At 36.5% G+C, this 21,860-nt stretch overlaps 1 protein-coding gene across 14 annotated transcripts in view; it reads right to left on the bottom strand.

Moving 5' to 3' along the window:
* The window catches only part of FAM184A (family with sequence similarity 184 member A), a 123,565-nt gene that overhangs the window by 25,348 nt on the left and 76,357 nt on the right, over positions 1-21,860 (bottom strand). For 10 of the 14 annotated variants that reach the window (XR_004267836.1, XR_004267837.1, XR_004267835.1 and 7 more), the window contains exons 10-12: positions 12,076-12,117; positions 2,787-2,999; positions 2,032-2,185 (exon numbers count right to left, since the gene is read on the bottom strand). Coding sequence is in view for 11 of the 14 variants with exons in the window: in XM_032274923.1 (XP_032130814.1) it covers positions 2,032-2,185; positions 2,787-2,999; positions 12,076-12,117 (409 nt within the window). In the remaining 3 variants the exon portion in view is untranslated. The remainder of the gene's footprint in view (positions 1-2,031; positions 2,186-2,786; positions 3,000-12,075; positions 12,118-21,860) is intronic. The other 4 variants (XM_032274921.1, XM_032274926.1, XM_032274929.1 and 1 more) reach the window with 1 other exon arrangement.

Below are 21,860 nucleotides of genomic sequence, written 5' to 3'. Positions count from 1 at the left end.
CAAAATTACAGAAATGAACAAGGTAATGGTTGTCAGGTGTTTTAGGAGGTGAGGACTGAAAAGACAGGTGTGGTAATAAATGACAACATGAGGCATCTTCATGGTGATGGAAATGTTCTGAATCTTGACAGTATCTTTGCCATGCCAGTTGTGATACTGTACCATAGTTTTGCAAGGTGTTGGGGGAACTGGTTAAAGAGATGTCTTTATATTATTTCTTAAAACAGCATGTGAATCTACAATTATTTCAAAATAAAATTTTTTTAAAGACCCAAAACTTTTGTCAACAAAGACTTATTTATTTATTTATTTATTTATTTTGAGTTGGAGTTTTGCTCTTGTTGCCCACACTGCAATGCAATGGCATGATCTTGGCTCACTGCAACCTCCACCCACCAGCTTCAAGCGACTCTCCTGCCTCAGCCTCCAAAGTAGCTGGGATTACAGGCACGCAACACCATGCCTGGCTAATTTTCTATTTTTACTAGAGACAGAGTTTCACCATGTTGGTCAGGCTGGTCTCAAACTCCTGACCACAGGTGATCCACATGCCTTGGCTTCCCAAAGTGCTGGGATTACAGGCATGAGCCACCACACCTGGCCAACAAAGGCATATTTAAATTACGTTTAGTGGACCATGTTTCAATGGACTAAACCACAATAGTTCCAACACTTGGACTATTTCGCCTGTCTTCACAAAGCGGTGGAACATGTGTATTCCCTTTTGGCCACATTTCTATAAAAGCCAACTCTACATTTGACTATAATCCCTGTGCAAAGACAGGGCAGTAGTTCATTTTTTAATTCTCGTTGTTCAGCAGTCTCTAGCACATGACTACGCTTTTCACAAATCTGTGACAAATGTCTACACTTGATTTTCATGCTAACCATCATAGTGGCTTTTAAAGAAAGGAGAGGAGAACTTTAACGGCTTGGTCTGGGGTTCCCAGCAACATTATAGATGAGAAACAGAGTCAGATGGCTTTCCCTGTGAGGCCCAAAATATAGTTAACATTTCAGTCTTCTTTGCTCCAAATAATGACTTGGAAAGCATGTGCCACTGAAGCATGACAATATGTTAAAAATATTAGGAAAATTTGGAATAAAGGCAAACAGAAAGAAAAATAAGATGGTAAGAATAAAAAGTTATTGAATTAAAAAACAAAACCAGGCCGGGCGCGGTGGCTCAAGCCTGTAATCCCAGCACTTTGGGAGGCCGAGGCGGGTGGATCACGAGGTCAAGAGATCGAGATCATCCTGGTCAACATGGTGAAACCCCGTCTCTACTAAAAATACAAAAAATTAGCTGGGCATGGTGGCGCGTGCCTGTAGTCCCAGCTACTCAGGAGGCTGAGGCAGGAGAATTGCTTGAACCCAGGAGGCGGAGGTTGCGGTGAGCCGAGATCGCGCCATTGCACTCCAGCCTGGGTAACAAGAGCGAAACTCCGTCTCCAAAAAAAAAAAAAAAAACCAAAAACAAATCTTTAAATATATATCCTGTTTTTCTTCAAAACTCAACTTATCTACCTATAAAAAGTAATGATGTGAACACCTCATAGGTAAAAATCTCAAATAAATTTTGAGGTATATGCCTCAACAGAAAAGTCAGACCTAATCCTGGCTTTTCTCATTAAAACAAAATCATGAAGTGGAAAAAACCATATGACTGCGTAGTTTAAGGACATGTGGCTCCATGTGGCCTTTCTACTGGGCAGTGACTGATTTCTGGAACACCTCAATGTCCTGACTCCACATAATCCAAAGAGGACAGATCAGAGTACCAGTGGCATTGCTTGCATAGCTGGAGTACAGAGAGAGCTGAGGGGAACTCACTTTACTGTTTGTGTCCTGCCTATTCTAATCCATCTTACTTGCCTCTCCATCTGGTAACTTCAAATAAAATAGGCAGTACACTAAGATATTCATCTAGATGTTTCAAAATTATAAAATAAAACTTGATTTTATGTTAAATTTTAAAAATGTTAAGAATGTACATGTGAATATGACAAGACTGTAATCTTTTCAAAGTACCAAGCATAGCCTTTCCTTCATCTTCTAACTCAAACCGAAGAGTCTGAAGTTCCTGTTCCATTTCTATCCGGAAGCCCTCCATTGACTCTCTGTGTGCATCTTTTAATGATTGAAGCTCTGCAGAATGCTTCTGTTGTAAATGATTTTCAAGAGCCTAGAATAGGACAAACAAATTCAAATTATTACGCTAGAATATAGGAAGGAAAACACAAACAAAATAGAAAATAGTTTCTAAAACTCAGTTATTATTTAAGAAATAGAAAATGTTTTTAGTTCATTTTCAGGAAAACTAGATATAAGATAATCAACATTTGAAAAAAGTCATTAGGGTCATTTCAGTAGAATAAATGAATCATCATGAAACCAGTTTGACTCGATGTATACTGTCTATATATTGAATGGCCTAGGCACAGTGGTTCACATCTGTAATCCCAGCAATTTGGGACGATAAGGTGGAAAGATTACTTGAACTCCAGATTCAAGACCAGCCTGGGCAACATTGTGAGACCACTTCTACAAAAAAATTTAAAAATTATCCAGGCATGGTGGTGTACACTTGTAGTCCCAGCCACTCAACACACAGGTGGGAAAATCACCAGTCTAGGAGGTCAACACTGCAGTGAAACTGCACCTCAGCCTGGGTGACAGAGCGAGACCCTGTCTCAAAAAATAGAAAAAAAAAATCTTAAAAATTTGAAGACTAATTATTATTAGATTATTGGATTACATTTGAACGTATGTCACATAAAACTTACTCTTTGCTCCTTTTCCTTTTCCTCCTCCATAGTTTGAAATGCAAGGACATGTGCTTCTTTTAATGATTTCTGTCTTTGCTGATGTTGCCCCTCTAATTCTTCAAGCTCTTGTGTAAGTCGCTGTCGTTCTTGTGTAAACTGGGCTTGCAGTTGCTGCAAAGAAGTCTGAGACTGGGAAAGCTGTATCTCCAGATTCTGTTTCAGCAAGGAAATCTATGCCCCAGAACAGTACACAATGAAGAATAAATACAAGAGATGGTTCACAAACACCCATCAAAGGAAGAAAAGCATTTTAAGGATATTAATGATAGTAAAATAATTGCCTTAACGTTTCCACTTAAAATATATCATACAAATAACTATTTAATGTCACCATTTAAAATTTTACTTTCTGTAATTATTCTGAAAATAGACAGTTTAGTTATATTGTTTATAGACTGTCTAAAGAAGATTGCAGCTCACATTTAGAATACAATGAATACCTATGTTATGTTGCAATAAAAATTTGTACTATGAAATAAAAACACAAGAAAACTAACATATTCATTAAGTTATAGTCACTTCAAATAAAGAGTATGAATAGTTAAACCATTTACTTGTAAAGAAGCAAAGTAAAATAGTTAGGACTGTGAGCTCTGAGTTAAAATCCTAGCTCTGTCACTTGTTAGTATCAACACCTCACCAGGCTATGTTAACTACATATAGTTCACTTTGAACAGGCTCAGGCATGTAGTTAAGCATTCAACAAATGTTAGCTAAGATTATTTGAGAATTAAAAACCTACTATTTAAAAGATGCATCAGTTTATAATTTACAATCCTTATGTAAATTTTTTTATTTTTTATTTAACTCAAAGGTCTTGAAAACCTTTAAGTTTTTAAAATGTCTCAAACATCCCACAATCTTTTATTCAGTCATAATAATAATGTCAGGTACTTTTCTTTCACTATGGAAAGCTGATTTGTCACTCCTTTTGAAAACAGACATCAGCCTTAATATGTCTGTATTACTTCCGTATGTCTTAATATACTTAGAATTAAGTATTTTGGTAAGAATAAAAATATAAAACACATGTATATGTATATATTATACATGTTCATATATGCATTTGATAAAACCATTTAACTGACCTTTTCCTATTCTCATACACAGGATAGAGTAACTTAAAATTATATAACTGTATTCTAAAAGAAGTCTAAATCTAAGAGGAACTTAGGAGAACCAGATACAAAGTCGTAAAATGTGTTCCATAAGCAACATAAATCACTCTATGCTTTTATATACTGGTAAAAGAGTATCTATGGCCAAAAAAGCCAATGAGAAGAGGAAACTTTGAAGTAGGTTTTTGTAAATGGGAAAGACTCTCTTTTGATTCATGGAAGGCAGAAATAAGTTGCCTCACATGTCTCACAAAGAAAGGTATCTGGGAAAGAAAGAGAAAGTGTGGGGAATCATCAGACATACAAAACAAGAAAGGAGGAAAGAACTGGAAAAAGGAAAGGTCCAAAGCAATCCACCATATCCCTTTAAAAAGCAGCAGGAATAGTCACAGACTGTAGTGAGCTTAGGGTGATAATTAGCCTTCCAGAATGGTTCTGGACAAACTTATAAAACAGAGTTAGTTATAAAGGTTAGCATATGGCTTTATTGAAATAGTCAAGCACTGGTGAGAAACGATACAATCTAGGTTTAATCTGTCTTAATGTATTTCCAAAGAAGTGACTCTACTTGTTCAAACTTTAAGAATTTCGCTTATTAATTTCTATAAAAACCTAAGGTTTCAGAGGTTAAAGTTTTGGAGCCAAGGTGGAACAACCCTTTGATTCCGGATATGCAACCCCTTATACCTCTAAATGGCAACAGCACCCATGATTTACAGATTGAAATAAATCCTGCAAATGTGAAATGCACTTAAGAATATCACAGCGGCCCGGCGCCGTGGCTCGCGCCTGTAATCCCTGTACTTTGGGAGGCCAAAGCGGGTGGATCACCTGAGGTCAGGAATTCAAGGCCAGCCTGGCCAACATGATGAAACCCTGTCTCTACTAAAAATACAAAATATTAGCTAGGCATGGTGGCGCACATCTGTAATCCCAGCTACTCAGGAGGCTGAGGCAGGAGAATCGTTTAAACCCAGGAGGCTGAGGTTGTAGTGAGCTGAGATCATGCCACTGCACTCCAGCCTGGGCAACAAGAGCAAAACTCTGTCTCAAAATAAATAAATAAATTTTAAAGAGAATGTCACAGCCACAGCTGTAAGATAAATTATACCACGTGACTTCTCACCATTTTATGCAATGAAAAGCAGAATAAATATTAAAGACAGCCTAGAATGAAAAAGTAAACCATAAAAGGGTAACAGATACAAAAATAGGCATTTGTGAACCCTGATTTGTAACTGGTAGAGCCATTCTCTTCCCAGCAAGTTGGTTCTTGAAATAAAGAAGGCACCTACCCACTATGTTTGGAAGTTCAACCCTAGTCCCAGCCTAAGCATGGGGAGCCATGGTGACTGCCTTTCACGTTTCTGAGGATAACTTGTTGAAATGTTTATGGGAAAGGTGGAAAGGCTGTGTTACATGCAGAATAATGATATCTCAAAGCTATTACTTGGCACCTGACCAAGTGGGGATTAAAATCTACCGAGCATTCTGCTCACCAAGCCATCCACCCCAGTACAGATCTGTGTCCATCAAAAAAGAATGGACATGCTTTTCTGCTTTGCACAAGGTGCCATATAGACTAACAGTCGCCCTGGATCCCTATCCCAAACTGAGTGTGCACTTCAATTAGTAGGAAATCAATCAGCTCACAGTAGTGTATCTTATTTTCTGCAATACCTACTTCAAGACTTTGCTGAATCGATAGATCCCTCATCGGTTAATTTGACTTGCATTTGAACTATTAACAGATGAAACTTATGAAGAAATGCAATATTTAAAGTGCATGATTGGAAGTACCACAGTATATAACAGTTATACATTTATAATCTACAGTTTTAAATTTCGCCACCAAAAATAAATACACTTAAATATTTTATGTTGTAACATACTTTACCTTGAAAGAACTCCAAAACAGTACTTTCCATCTTAGGATATGTGATTAATCTTTGTATCTACACTCAAGAAAATAATATAAACTATACGCAGAAAAATATTATCATGCAATTTAGTGCTGAAATATACTTAGATATTTTATATTAACTTTGAAAGCACATCAAAATAAGGCCATCTAAAATCTTTGAATTCATGCTCAAGACAGTAATGTGAATTATATGCAGAAAGTCTTAATCATGCAATGCAGCGTCAAAATTTATTCTGTTCTTTTTAAAAATAAATTAGTAGAATTGCAATAAATAGCCTTTATTCAGCATGAAAATTACATGGCACTTTAAAAGATAAAGAATGAGCAAAGCAATGTAAAGTGAACTAATTTTTATGGCTATAATTAAACAGCTGACTTTAATATACTCAAAAGAAATACATATTAATGTAAAACCTCTTTAACTCAAAAGAAAAGAAAAAAAAAAGCCCTCTGTATTAAAAGGTTTAGGCAATCTTGATAAATACTTTTATTACAGAATATCTAGAAAGGTATGTGTTGAATAAAGAGTAAGAACAAGTAGTTGCTTCAAACTATATATTATATTCAAATTATGTAGTACATGGTATTAGTTTCTATACATTTGTTAAAATTAAAAAAATTTTCTTATTTGTTTAAACTAAAGCAAATCTTTATTTCAGAAAATAATTTAATCTTTAGTTTTTAAATTCTTAGTGCAGCAATAGATATGAAATATATAATATATTCTACTGGTTGATAGGTGCCAGATATTTTAGAGACAATTTTAAAGGTCAAACTGCATTGATATTAATTGCTACCTTCTGTCTCTACCAATTAAAAAACAACTGTCTTTTTGAAAACAAAGTTTTACAGTATTTTTAAAAATGGAGTAAATTTTATAAAAATTTCATAAAGAAAAAATTAAAATTAAAAATATATGGATACTTTTTTTTTTTTTTTGAAGAAAGAAAAGCTTTACTTCTTTTTTCTGAGACAGGACTTTACTCTGTTGCCCAGGTCAGAGTACAGTGGCACAATCATGGCTCACTGCAGCCTCAATCACCCAGGCTCAAGTGATTCTTCCACCTCAGCCTCCTAAGTAGCTGGTACCAGAGGCATGCACTATCATGCCCAGCTAATTTTAAATTATTTGTAGAGATGAGGAATCATTCTGTCATCCAGGCTGGTCTTTAACTCTTGGGCTCAAGTGACCCTCCTGTCTCAGCCTCCGAAAGTGCTGGGATTACAGGAAAGAGCCACTGTGCCTGGCCTACTTTTTACAGAGCAGTTTCACAAAGATTCTGCACCTCTATAATGATGTTTGTGGAGGAACTCCCTCAAAACAAAAACTGAAACTTCAACTCTGAGGTAGTAGGTATGACAGAATGTCAATATGAGACATGTCATTAATTACGTACATCTTACTAACGTTGTTTTTTGATGCAATATTGATGTTTTTTTCTTCAAAAACCATTAGAGTTTTGTTATAGAAATGAAAGAATACAGAAAATATACAAATGCTATATCCTCAAAATAAAGCATGTCTTGAGATAGTAAATGTAATCTGTGATTCTCAAACCTGGCTGTGTATCAGAATCATCTCTGTAGATTTTCATAAAGATAGTTGCCTATGCCCTGATTCCTTGAGATTCTGATTTAGTGGGTCTGGAATTGGGCCCAGGCTGCCTAAGATGTGTTTATTTCTATTTATCAAGGTAAAAAGTGGTTCATTGTGAAAACTTAAAACAATACAGGAACATATAAATAAAAGGCAAAGTTTCCTTCATTCCCTTTCCTCACCAAATCTCAATCCCTAAAAGTAAGTGATGCTAGTATTTTGGTATGCATTACTGTAGACTGTAATGACTTAGGTCTCTTTTGATATAATTTGCTGTTTTTGTTTTCTTTTGCTTTCTTACCTAGATCATGTGTAAATGGCTGGATGATGTTCACCATATGTAAAATACATGTCATGATCTGACAAAATGCTGACTATGCCTTATATACAAAAGTTACAGAGGCTCCAGGGCACACCTCAAAAGATCAGTGCTCAATGTCCACAGTAGCTAAAACGGAGAACCCTGGGACAGCTGATGGGGACAGGCATCCTTTATGTTTCACAGAGAGAAATAAAAACCACTTCAAATGTGAAACCACAAGGCTGTCCTGACCTGCAGTGTGGATGAGGTGGTTTTCACATACTCAACATTATGTAGCTTCCTCCAAGATGAATATGCTGAGGAATTTATTTAATGATGTTTAATAATTTTTCCACTAGAGGGGCCAGTGAGTTTGTGTTTTTGTAGTTTTTTTCCTTCCTTTCAAAGTGGCATTTATAAGGTACTCATGATATTTCAATATGATCCATTCTTTTTAATGACTACATAGACTTCCTACGGCTAGCACTGTCCCACAATTCTCCAACAGCCGTTCTCCCTCTTTCCTTTCTTCCCAATTGGCTGAACAACTGAGTTTGTTCAGGGATTAAATGGAAATCCCTAGAAGGTAAGCCCCTCTCATAACACCTACAGATGAATTATGACTGGGACAAGAAAGTAATCTAATTTTGAGGTATTAATATTAACTCTAATCCTTTCAAATATATAAAGCATTGAAAACTGCTAGCCTATCAGTCTGAGCAGATCTCAGGAAAAAAACTGTTAACCTAGGCTTATAGTAGAGGACAGTAAGAATAACTTATTATTATGTCAATGATTTACATAAGCACTCATGTAAAATGTAAAGGTGCTCAAATATTTTAATTCTATGATTTAGTTTTCCTCTTTAATCACTAATTTGCTATTACTGAAGAGACTAATTAAGTAAATTTAAGCTGGAATTATGGTCATTTTGAAAAAATTCAGAATTGCTTTTTTTCTATATTTTCTAAGATGTATAAACTGAGTTCATTATTAAGAACCACCACATTCAGGACATAGGCATGGGCAAAGACTTCATGATTAAAACACCAAAAGCAATGGCAACAAAAGTCAAAATTGACAAATGGGATCTAATTTAACTGAAGAGCTTTTGCACAGCGTAAAAAAAACTATCATCAGAGTGAATAGACAACATACAGAATTGGAGAAAATTTTTGCAATCTATCCATCTGACAAAGGGCTAATATCCAGAATCTACAAAGAACTTAAACAAATATACAAGAAAAAAACAAACAACCCCAACACAAAGTGGGCAGAGGATATGAACAGACACTTCTCAAAAGAAGACATTTATGCGTCCAACAAACATATGAAAAAAAGCTCATCATCACTGGTCATTAGAGAAATGCAAATCAAAATCACAATGAGATACCATCTCACACCAGTTAGAATGTCAATCATTAAAAAGTCAGGAAACAACAGATGCTGAAGGGGATGTGGAGAAATAGAATGCTTTTACACTGTTGATAGGAGTGTAAATTAGTTTAATGATCGTGGAAGACAGTGTGGCGATTCCTCAAGGATCTAGAACCAGAAATACCATTTCACCCAGAAATCCCATTACTGGGTATATGCCCAAGGGATTATAAATCATTCTACTATAAAGACACATGCACACATGTTTACTGCCACACTATTCACAATAGCAAGGACTTGGAACCAACCCAAGTGCTCATCAATCATAGACTGGATAAAGAAAATGTGGCACATATATACCATGGAATACTATGCAGCAATAAAAAAGAATGAGTTTATGTCCTTTGCAAGGACATGGATGAAGCTGGAAACCATGATTCTCAGCAAACTAACACAGGAACAGAAAACCAAACACCACATTACTCATAAGTGGAAACCAAACAATGAGAACACATGGACACAGGGAGGGGAACATCACACACTGGGGCCTGTCAGGGGATGGAGAGCTAGGGGAGGGAAGTATTAGAAGAAATACTTAATGTAGATGATGGGTTGATGGGTGCAGCAAATCACCACAGCACGTGTATACCTGTGTAACAAACCTGCATGTTCTGCATATGGATCCCAGAAATTAAAGTATAATAATAACAAAAGAAAAATCTTTTAAAAAGCATCCAAATTAAGAATCCTTAAGAAAAAAAAAGAACTACCATGTTTCTTAACACCTTAAGATATTTGTGGAACATGTCCCCAATAATCCTCTTATTAATAACTAAAACGAACTGGAAAGTTATCTTTACAGTCACTTGATTTTGAATGTGCTAAGCACCGAACTCTTACATGGAAAGCTGGGGTACACACCATGTGCAGAGGGGGTGGGCAGATGCTCATCCTGCAGAGCACAACACTCTGACAAGGTCATGTTTTGTTGCGGATGATGACAGAGTGAAAAGGTGATCCTCAATGACTATAGTGTTATAAAAGATAATTAAGTAAATATGGATTTTATTGTGTTACCAACCCCTTTTATGTTTTTTGTAGGAGACTAAACAAGGGCATTTTCATTTCAGTTATTAACAGGCAATTTCAATAGGGGGTTTTCATTTAATGAACAAAAAGTACAACTATTAAGGAAAATGTGACTATGCTGTCACAAATATTCTAAAGTACAATTCAATTAATTTGAAAAATAATAATATCCTATTTGGGTTCTTATTTCTATCCCAATTAGCACATATGTCAAAATGTCTGTATTGATAGAGCTATCACGCCAAAATCTGTAACATGTTCCATGTGACTGCTAAAAAGAATTCCTAAATATAGCCTATTTCAGCAACAGAGATAAATGTTTGCTGTTTCTTTAAAAAGAGATGAAAGAAAATGCTGATAAATGTATATTTATATATATTAAATATATATTGATATTATATTAAATATATTTAGTATATTTTAATTACTTTTTACATAGAAAAATGGCTGAATATGAAAAGTAGGTAAAAGTTTTCTTGTATAATAGAAAAAACATAAAGGGGTATTATAAAATAGTTTCACTCCAGAAGTATCAGAATACCACAGGACATCTCTAGGCTCAAGGCTTTGATTTCTCTAGAGCTGGCATTAGTCTGTCAGCTTTTATGAAAACTACAGTCTGTTTTCATAAATTAAGTGTTACCAGGATGTAGTCACACCCATTCGTTTACATAATGTCTATATGTATTGCCACACTACAACGGCATAGAGCTTCTGTCACAGAAACTGTTTGGCCCACAAAGCTAAAAGTATTTAATATTTGGCCCTTTGCAGAAAAGTTTCCTGACTCCTGCCTTAGGACATCAAGAAAAATATTCAACAATGTTCAATTCTCTGTAATCTAATTTTAAAGGACAAGTTGAGTATGGCTTTGGTGTGAAAATAAACACCATTATTTTCTCATCATATAGAAAGAAAAAAGTTTTAAAATGAGCCGGGCGTGGTGGCTCACGCCTGTAATCCCAGCACTTTGGGAGGCCGAGGCGGGTGGATCACGAGGTCAAGAGATCGAGACCATCCTGGTCAACATGGTGGAACCCCGTCTCTACTAAAAATACAAAAATTAGCTGGGCATGGTGGCGCATGCCTGTAATCCCAGCTACTCAGGAGGCTGAGGCAGGAGAATTGCCTGGACCCAGGAGGCGGAGGTTGCGGTGAGCCGAGATCGCGCCATTGCACTCCAGCCTGCGGAACAAGAGCGAAACTCCGTCTCAAAAAAAAAAAAAAAAAAAAAAAAAGTTTTACAATGAGTGTTAAATGGCATACTATTTTGAAGATGAATTTCTGCATACTTGAGTGTACGTAAGAAAAAAGTGATCGCTTTGTCAATTCTTAGGAAAGGGATTTACTCCATTTTGCTTTTCATCTGTTGATAATTATAACAATGTAAAATATGTTCTAAATCCCATAAACCTCCATAACCATCTGATACTTTTAAACAAAGAGGTCACTAATGCTACTTTTTCAAAAAATAAACTAATTTGACAAAATAAATTTTTACATTTATTTCCATTTTTATGAATCAACTAGTTAATAGTTTTTCAAAAATATTACTGTATCTTCCAAAGTAAACATAAAAATAATGAAATTTATCTCTGAGATGTAAAGTCAATTGGTTTTAAAATAAATAAATGCTTATTAATACATGTGGTAGATGTGTGCACATATACAAATGAATGACTGAAAGTTAGAAGCTTTTATTACACATATAAAAAACATATCTTATTGAATGTCAAACAGTATTTTTTATGTAAGTCAAAGCTTTAAAGCAGTGATGTTGTTTATGCAAAATGAAAAGTGCAACATGCCCTGTGTACAAATTGTAAGTGCCGCTCACTTACATTGTTGATAGATTTATGCAAAGCTTCACCCAGAGAGTGCCGCTATGAAGAAAAGATCACAGGAATAAAGGGAAACATTCAGAAATCAACTAAGTGAAAGAAAGAGGGGTAAGAAGGAAGAGTAAAACGCGGAACATTAATTATAACGTGCTCAAGAGAAAAGTTGAAAACAGTTCTAAGAAACAAATTCAACAAACAGAAATTAAAGACACACAGTCTAAATTATCTATAGTCCCTCAAAACAATGTCTGATATGTCTGTGGGCTTGGAGACTTACCTATGCAAACTACTAAAGGCGAGGCCATATAAATCAGAGTTCAGTTTAAAAATTGACGGTTATTGAGGGATCCAGAGGGGATATTACTGTTTTAAATTCCTCCCAGAAATCTACACTATAACTATTCAAAGCATTACACCCACTTTGCTGTAGGTTCATGGGGGATTTCTCTTAAGAGAAATGAGCAGATGAAAACCACAACACTAACTTAATTGACCATACAATTTGGGAGCCAGAAATAAATATGAGATAATCACTAGAAATTAAAGATTTAATAATAACCTGGTTTTATACTGGAAGGAAGGAAGAAGAGCCACCCTTGTATCTTTTTAATCCTATTTTCAAGGATATATTTGGCAAAATTATTTACAACATAAGCTAAATTTTCAGAAATTCATTGAAATTTTAAGTGATAAACCATTGGAAAAGCCTACATACCCCTCCCTCCTAATATGGGGGGAAAAGAAAATGTAATTTCATTTTCCATCACCTCATTTTTTTTACCTTCCAAAAATACAAAATAATATTTTTAATTTACATTGTTAATTTAAATAGAAAAATTTCTTTAACATGGTTTTTATTCTGGACATGATTTTACATGCTAAACCATTGGAAAAACCTACACACCTCCTTCTAATATGTGGGGAAATGAAAATATAATTTCATTCGCAATCACCTCATTTTATTACCTTCCAAAAATACAAAATATTTTAAATTTATATTGCTAATTTTCAGACAAAATGCAATATTCTTTTGTTTTCATAAATTGTTACTGTGATGTAGTCATGTACCTTTTATTTTCATTTTTTGCATATAGTAATTATTTCTTGAAGTGACATGATCTAAAGATAGTTTTTATTGAAAAATAATTTTTTACTAATAACTTAGACTAAGATATTGCATAACTTACTAAAGTTGCAAATATAAGGTAAGACAAAAAGATTAATTTTCTGTAATTAATCTCAACTTTCTCACGCTTTTATATACATCACTAGCTAATTTTACTTTTTTCTTTATTCTTTCTCATACTCATATTATTCTTTATATAATAATGAGAGACTTAACTTCTCCAGACTTCACTCACAAAACTTAAGAAAACCGGAACAACTTTTAGTTGTAGTATTTTTACATCTTTTTATTTTTTAGAACTTGATATCCTAGTACTAGAAGTTAACCTGAAATTTATAACATTTACTTAGGAAATAAATTTTATTTTCACTCTTTAAGGTGTCATAAGACAAAACATGTATGTTATTTAAGATTCCTGAATTATTTGATAAATTACAACATGCCAAAATCAGAGTGACATGCCAGATCATCCCTTCCCTAGGTATAGATTTTGGGCTTTACATGACAGAAATATATTTGAACATTTGAAATCTAAACTCATATGGTCATTACCTCTGTCCACACACAGTTGCAGGCCATGGAAATATTGAATCCAATAGGTACAGTGCCTAAGCTGTGACCTCAAGTGAGCTTATATCACAGATCTGGCATGGCAATTAGTAAAGGCACAAGTAGTGCTGCTGGGTGGCAATACCACTGTTGATTAATATATAATTGAAGTAAGCTTTAATTTTTCATTTAAAAATACTAATTAGGACAGGCATGGGCCACCATGCCTGTAATCACACTTTGGGAGGCCAAGACAGGTGGATCACTTGAAATCAGGAGTTCGAGACCAGCCTGGCCAACATAGCGAAACCCTTTCTCTACTAAAAATACAAAAAATGTTAGCCAGGAGTCATGGTGCACGCCTGTAATCCCAGCCAAAGGTACTTGGGAGGCTGAGGCAGGAGAATCACTTGAACCCAGGTGGCGGAGGCTGTGGTGAACCGAGATTGCACCACTGCCAGTGTGGGCAACAGAGTGAGACTCCATCTCAAAAAAAAAAAAAAGCAAGTTAGAGTACCATTATGTTCCAGAAAACATCTTAAGTGCAGTGTGAGATACGGAGTTGAATAAAACAGTAAAACAAACCCGAAAGTAAAGAAATAAGGAAAAGAAAATGGTAGTATTATGATTTTTTTTTTTTTTTTTTTTTTTTGAGATGGAGTCTCACTCTGTCACCAGGCTGGAGTGCAGTGGCGCAATCTTGGCTAATGAGTTCTGAGTTTGAAGTCCACCCCACTGAGTTCAAGCGATTCTCCTGCCTCAGCCTCCCGAGTAGCTGGGATTACAGGTGCACGCTAAGAAACTCAGCTAATTTTTGTATTTTTATTAGAGACAGGATTTCGCTATGTTGGCCAGGCTGGTCTCGAACTCCTGACCTCAGGTGATCCACCTGCCTCGGCTCCCAAAGTGCTAGGATTACAGGCGTGAGCTACCACGCCCAGTCAAGTACTATTTTTAAAAAGTTTGGTGTGATAGGGAATGACTGGAGGAGGAGATAAGAGTTGATGGTGAGAAAAGATATTTTATTTTTTAATTAAAAAAAATTTTTTTTTGAGATGAAGTTTTGCTCTGTCGCCCAGGCTGAGTGCAACAGCACCATCTCAGCTCTCTGCAACCTCTGCCTCCTGGATTCAAGTGATTCTCCTGCCTCACCTCCTGAGTAGCTGGGACTGGCTAATTTTTTGTTTTAGTAGAGACGAGGTTTCACCATGTTGGCTGGACGTGAACTTCTGACCTCAAGTGATCTACCCACCTCGGCCTCCTAAAGTGCTGCGATTATAGGTGTGAGCCACCATGCCCAGCCAGAAAAGATATTTTAGAAATTTAACATTTAAACTGGGGTCAATGCAGAAGCCAAATAGGAGATGACTTTGGAGACAGAGTACTTGGCAAGTGGATCAGCTAGCACAAAGCCCCTGAAGGTGAAAGCAAGATGGAAGTAAGTGGGTGTGGAAGCGGGGAAAGTGTTAGCGGGGGACAGTTGGCTGAAAGGACACCAGAGATACACATATGGGCCAGCTGGCTTAAGATTTAGTAGGACAGTGGGAGTCAGAATTACAGCCTGGATTCAGTGGGGTGCCCCCTCAGAGGGTTTTAAGCAGGAGAGTGGCATGATCTGATTCCCATCATGAAAGATCACTGAGTGCTGTAAGAAAAGTGAAATTGGTGAGGACAGACAAGAGAGGGACCTTGGTAATAGTGGTTTGGACTAGTGTTTACTAGGAGGAGATGAAAGCAAATAGAGCTGGGATATGTTTTGGAGGTAGAATAAACAGGATTAAAGGATTACATGGAAAGTAAAGGAAAGACATATGGATGGTTTTCAACTACAGACGGGTTGAGATCCCTAAGTGCTGTGGACTGAATGTGTTCCCCAACCCCAAATTCATGTGTTGAAAACCTAACCTCCAATGTGAGGGTAATAGCAAGTGCAGCCTTTGGTAGGTGATTAGTTGATGAAGGCAGTGCTGTGGCGAATGGGTTTAATGCCCTTATAAAGAAATCCCAGAGAGCTCCCTTGGTCCTTGTACTATGTGAGGACATACTAAGAAGATAGCTGCCTATGAACCAAGAAGCAGGGTCTCATCAGACACCAACTCTGCTGGCACCTTAATCTTGAATTTCCCAAAATCCAGAACTGTGAGAAATACATTTCTGTTGTTGGCAGGCGCTGTGGCTCATGCCTGTAATCCCAGCACTTTGGAAGGCAAGGCAGGAGGACTGCTTGAGCTCACAAGTTCGAGACCAGCCTGGGCAGCAAAGTGAGACCCTGTTGCTACACAAAATAAAAATTAAAATAAAATTAGCTGGCATGGTGGCATGTACCTGGAGTGCCAGCTACTCAGGAGTCTGCGCTGGGAGACTCACTTGGCCTCAGGAGGTCAAGACCACGGTGAGCCATGATTGTACCACTGCACTCCAGCCTGAGATACAGAGCAAGATCCTATCTCAAAAAAATATAAAATAAATTTTAATTAATTAATGAATTTTGTTTTACAAGCTACCCAATCTATGGTATTCTATTATAGCAGCCCAAACGAAGTCACTGTGTCTGCTTAAAGAAACAGTAAGCTAAACAGTCGTATGTAAAAATATTTATTTGGGAAGCATTCTATACGAGGAAGATCCATACTAACAAAAAGATGGCCTATATAATAGCCAATTTTTTTTAAAGCATCTTAAGTTTCTTGTTAAGTTCTGAGATTCACAAAAAGAGCCTTAAAAGAGCCTTTTCAACTGAGAAGACTAGGAGACTACAACATAGAAAGCTTATTGAATGCATTTCAGGAATTCTATTCTTGAAGGATAGATATGATGAGACTTTCAGATAAGTGAGGAAAAAAATTTACAGTAACTAAAAAAAGTTGGTGCTTAATTAGAAATTTAGCACTCTGTACATAAAAAACAATGGTCTTAGTTACCTTATTGTTCTAAACCTCAGTTTAATCATTTAGAAAATAGGACAAGGTTTTACATGCTTGTAATTTGCAAACGTGTTATATAAATACTGAAATCCATTGAATTGTAAGCTTTTAGAGGACAGAAGCCTGTCTTAGTCACATTCTGTGTTCAAATTGGTGCCTGACACAGGGTAAATGATTAATAAATGTTTATTCAAAGACTTAATGAATGATATGAACTCTTAACACTGAGTTAGTTTTTGCTACTCTCTAATTTAATTCTCTCCTCTCTAATAATAATACAAGCAGTAAAGAGAAAATTTTAAGATTACTAAAAAGAAAATATACTATTTGTCCTGAAAATATAAATCTGAACACAGGAAGGCTTCTAAGGGGAAAACAAAGTTCACTGAGTGACACCTAGCTTGTCCCACCCTAATCTATTCTCCATACTGCAGCTAGAGTTTTAAATCATAGTATTTTAATATTTCACCTTCCTAATCAAAGCCCTTCAACAAACAGTTCACCACTCTTTGGATAAACTCTCACATCCCTAACAAGGCAAAGAAAGCCTGGAGTGATCTGACCCTGCCTACCTCTCCAGCTTCCTAGCTCTCACTCTCCAGAATAAAGGTTTCATCAGGGCTTCCTCAGGGGCTTTGCACACACTACCCACTCTGCTCAGAATGCTGTTCTTCTGGTCTGCTGACTTCTCTTAGAGGTCTCAGATAAAGAATTCCACATTTAGAGATGGCTTCCCCAAGTTCCCAGAGTATGTTACACATGCTTGTTCACCACAGTTACAATTTAATACCCAATTTGCAGTTTAGATTGTAAGCTCCAGGAAGGCAAAGATCACTCTGAGCCCGTTACTATTCTGGCACAAGGCCTAGCATACCACAGGCACTTAATTTTCACTAAATAAATGGATAAATGCATGAAAGAATATGCAAAAGTAATTTCTTACTATTGATTTCAACACCTGGAATTTAAATAAATAAATAAATAAATAAATAAATAAGGAGGTGATATAGGCCAAGACTAGAGCTACTTAAAAAGCCAGAGGGTTATCTTCACATAAAGCCTTTGAAGCCATACTGAATACTGGGAGTGGGAAACAGGAGACATCCAGAAGACTAATTATAATTTATCAGAATCACCACACTATTGCGTAATCAAAGCTATACTGCCATAGGGCTGAATAAAAAGCACTACTAATGCTTTATACATACATGATATTCCATATGCATATATCCACAAATTTTCATAATTGTTATCACTTGACTTTCAATTCTACTTTGAATAAAAAATCTGAAGCAATAGAATGGAATTCTCATTACTGACAAAAGCTATGTCATTTAAAAAATTTCTAACTTTCTTGAAACAATATTGATACTAATCTTACATTGCAATTCAAGTAAAATATGTTAAAGTTTTAAAAAATTCCAATTTCAGGCTGGGCATGGTAGGTCATGTCTGATTTCCCAGCACTTTGGGAGGCTGACGTGGTGGATCGCCTGAGCCTAGGAGTTTGAGACCAGCCTGGGTAACATGGTGGAAACCTGTAACTACAAAAAATGCAAAAATTAATTGAGTGTGGTGATACATGCCTGTAGTTTCAGCTATTTGGGAGGCTGAGAAGTGGGAGGATTACTTGAGCCTGAAAGGTTGAGGGTGCAGTGAGCCATGATTGTTGCCACTGCACACTAGCCTAGGCAAGAGAGTGAGACCCTATCTCCAAAAAAGAAAAAAAAATTCCAATTTCAACATTTAAAATACAACACTGTAATTTCTCAAAGCAAATTATGTAAACTCTTTTTTCTAATGTCAATTTCAAGTATACTAATATCTAGAGGAAAACAATGAACAGATCTAAGATATAGAAGTGGGATTCAAGGCTCTGATAAGTCTCCCAATACAAAAAGTCACAAACTGTTGTTCAATATTTAAGTAAAATTCAGCGACATGAATTTCATTCATACAAATAGAATGTAGAAATAAGCTAATGTGTTAGGTTATGCTTAATACTTCAGAGACTCGTTCTTACATAACTTTACAATCATATGACCACTGAACGCTTTCAGATTGAAAATACCCTTTCAAATTGTAATTATTTTTAGTATCTTGTCACATGAAAGAGAAACAGATTAAGTTGATTTGTTACTATAATGCTGTCTAAATATTCTTAAATATTTTTCAAGTGTGTACTGGGCTGCAGCACCTCTGAAGTCACCGATTGTATTTCATCACAGGTGTTACTACAGTATTTTACAGAACAGATTTTACTCAGTATTCATTAAAGACTGCCCAGAATTCTTAATACATATTCTCTTTTAAAGCTAAGTACAGATTTCATAGTTCCATCTCTTCATTCTCTTCTCCTAAAGGTGACAATTTAAGAACTGGATGGACTTAAATTATAATAAGGGAGGTTTTGGTAGGGAAAAGAAAATTAAATATTAATAATAAAATACTTTTAGATCAATTCAGAAAACAATTTAGCACCATTTATCGTATAAGAAAAAAAAATCTTAGGAAGAATACTTATCATGTAAGTGTGATAAAAGAGGCTATAATGTAGCCAAAGTAACAATGTCATTCAGTTTTTTTGATTGCAGAGAAATTAAAGACTTTCATATTTAAAGGAAAATATCACCAATTAACTTTGAATTCAAGACTCGGCATAGGAAAAATAAGGGTTGATTTTGGTAGACCAATTCGATCCCACATTTTCTAAGAAAGTGAAATTAGGTCATGCCAGCTATTCTCACTTTCCTTTCTAGCTGGCTTTCCTCTCTTCTTCATATGCTATTTATCTTTAGTCTTTTTGTTTCTCTCTCCTATGACTTTCCTTTACCTTACCCTAGCCATCTCTTTCCCCCAGAGCTCTGAATGTACATTCAACACAGTTCCTGCTTTACTGACTTCTAGAGAGAGGATTCAGAGCCTTCAAGGTCAGCTTCACTATCTGCTGTCACTGCTCAGGGAACCTGTCAAGGAATCTAACTGAGTTACCTTAGGAAGAGATTTTTCTTTTGAGATAGTCTCACTCCATCACCCAAGCTGGAGTGTAGTGGTGTGATCTTGGCTCACTGCAGCCTCCACCTCCCGGTTTAAGCCATTCTCGTGCCTCCGCCTCCCAAGTACCTGTATTACAGGTATGCACCACCATGTCTGGCTAATTATTTTTTATTTTTGTATTTTTTGTAGAGATGGGGTTTCTCTATATTGGTCAGGCTGATCTTGAACTCCCAGCCTCAAGTGATCCACCCACCTCAGCCTCCCACATGCTGGGAATAAAGGTGTGAGCCACCAGGCATGAGCACGAAGAGATTGTTATTCTGGGTATCTTACTATTTCCTCTACCTCAGAATCCACTTCCATCTATTCTTCCATTGAAAAGTAGTGCTATGGCTGAGCGTGGTTGCTCATTCCTATAATCCCAGCACTTTGGGAGGCAGAGGTGGGCAGATCACTTGAAGCTGGGAGTTCAAGACCAGCCTAGCCAACATGGCAAAACCTATTTCTACTGAAAATACAAAAATTAGCCAGAGGATGAAGTGAGCCCCGAGATCACCCCATAGCACTCCAGCCTCTCTGAGAGTCCATCTCAAAAAAAAAAAAAAAATCAAAAGAGACAGAATACTTTCCTTGCTAACATAATAGAAAATTTAAAGCTAAAAAAAATAATAACAGCCAGGCGTCGTGGCTCATGCCTATAATCCCAGCACTCTAGGAGGCTGAGGCAGGTAGATCACCTGAGGACAGGAGTTCAAGACCAGCCTGGCCAACATGGTGAAACCTCATCCCTACTAAAAATACAAAAATTAAGTGGGTGTGGTGGCATGCGCCTGTAGTCCCAGCTACTGGGGGAGCTGAGGTTGGAGAATTGCTTCAACCTGTGAGGCAGAGGTTGCAGTGACGCAGTGAGCCGAGACTGTGCCACTGCACTTCAGCTTACGTGACAAAGTGAGATTCCATCTCAAAAAAAAAAAAAGAATAGCAGAATGAGTACAGAGCTCTAATGCCAAATTTAGTCAATAATTTCATGATCTAGATAGGCTGCAACAGTGCGTTCTAAATGAAACACAAATGTTAGCCACGTGTATAATTTGAACTTTATCAGTTAGCATATTTAAAAGAGCAAAAAGAAAAGATACTATCATATTGGGTAGCATTGGTTAAAAAAGAGAAAGCAGTTTCCAACAAACCTTAATGAAAATTGCTTTTCAATTGCTCTTGATCAAGAACATTTATTTTAATACTCTGCTCTTTGTCTAGTCATTGCTCTTTCCTACTGAGTATGAAAAATTCTAAAATAGTCTACACTATGATTGAAAAATCAATACATCTATAATAAAATTTACAATCTCATCTCCCACTCCCCCCTCCACACCAACGCCACCTCAAATAAATAGTTCATCCTGACTTCCTTGTCTCAGATGATGATTTCCTTTTAGTCTGGCTCAAACCCAAATCAACTTTAACATTTTCTTTTCTTCTACCAAAGCAGACCATCAAATCACCGATTGCTCCTTTTACAGTTTCTCTTCCACTTGCAGTAAGAAAAACTTAATCCAGGTCCTAATTGGGCAGAATTATTTGTATTTCATGTATCTGAAAACTTCTTTGGTCTCTGTGCCTCATTCTGTTCACTCTAGTCAACTGCCAGGTGCTTACTATGTGCCAGGCACAGTTTTTAGGTGCTGGGAATAACCCAGTGAACACCAAAGGCCCACGTCTCATAGAATTTACATGTGAATAGGTGAGAGAAACAATATATACTGTGTAGAAATGTTCTGAAGGAACACATAGCAGAATAGGCGGCTAGTGAATGATGATGGTGCTATTTTAGAGAAAGTAGTCAAGAAAGCTCTTTTGTGGAGTTAAGATTTGAGCAGATAACTGAATAAAGTAAAGGAAAAAGCTGTGCAGATCTCTAGAAAGTAGGTTCCATGTGGAGGGATTGGTAGGTGCAAAGTCCCCAAGATGGGTTCAGCTTGTTGTGTGTGTTCCAAGAACTGCAAGGGTCCAGTATGGTTGTAAAAAAGAAAGGGAAAGGGAGTGGTAGATGACACTGGCAATGCAGCCAAAGACCAGATCACACTAGAGGCCATGGCATGAGTGTGGGCTGTATTCTAATTGTGGTAGGAAGTTACCAGACATCTTGAAACAGGATGGTAACATAATCCAACATAATATTTTAAGAG

This window comes from Sapajus apella, unplaced genomic scaffold, assembly GCF_009761245.1.
Source record: "Sapajus apella isolate SASKATOON/1434 unplaced genomic scaffold, GSC_monkey_1.0 scaffold6, whole genome shotgun sequence".
NCBI lineage: Eukaryota > Metazoa > Chordata > Mammalia > Primates > Cebidae > Sapajus > Sapajus apella.
The sequence above is the reverse complement of the archived record's forward strand: the minus strand, read 5'-3'. Positions and strand labels throughout refer to the sequence as shown.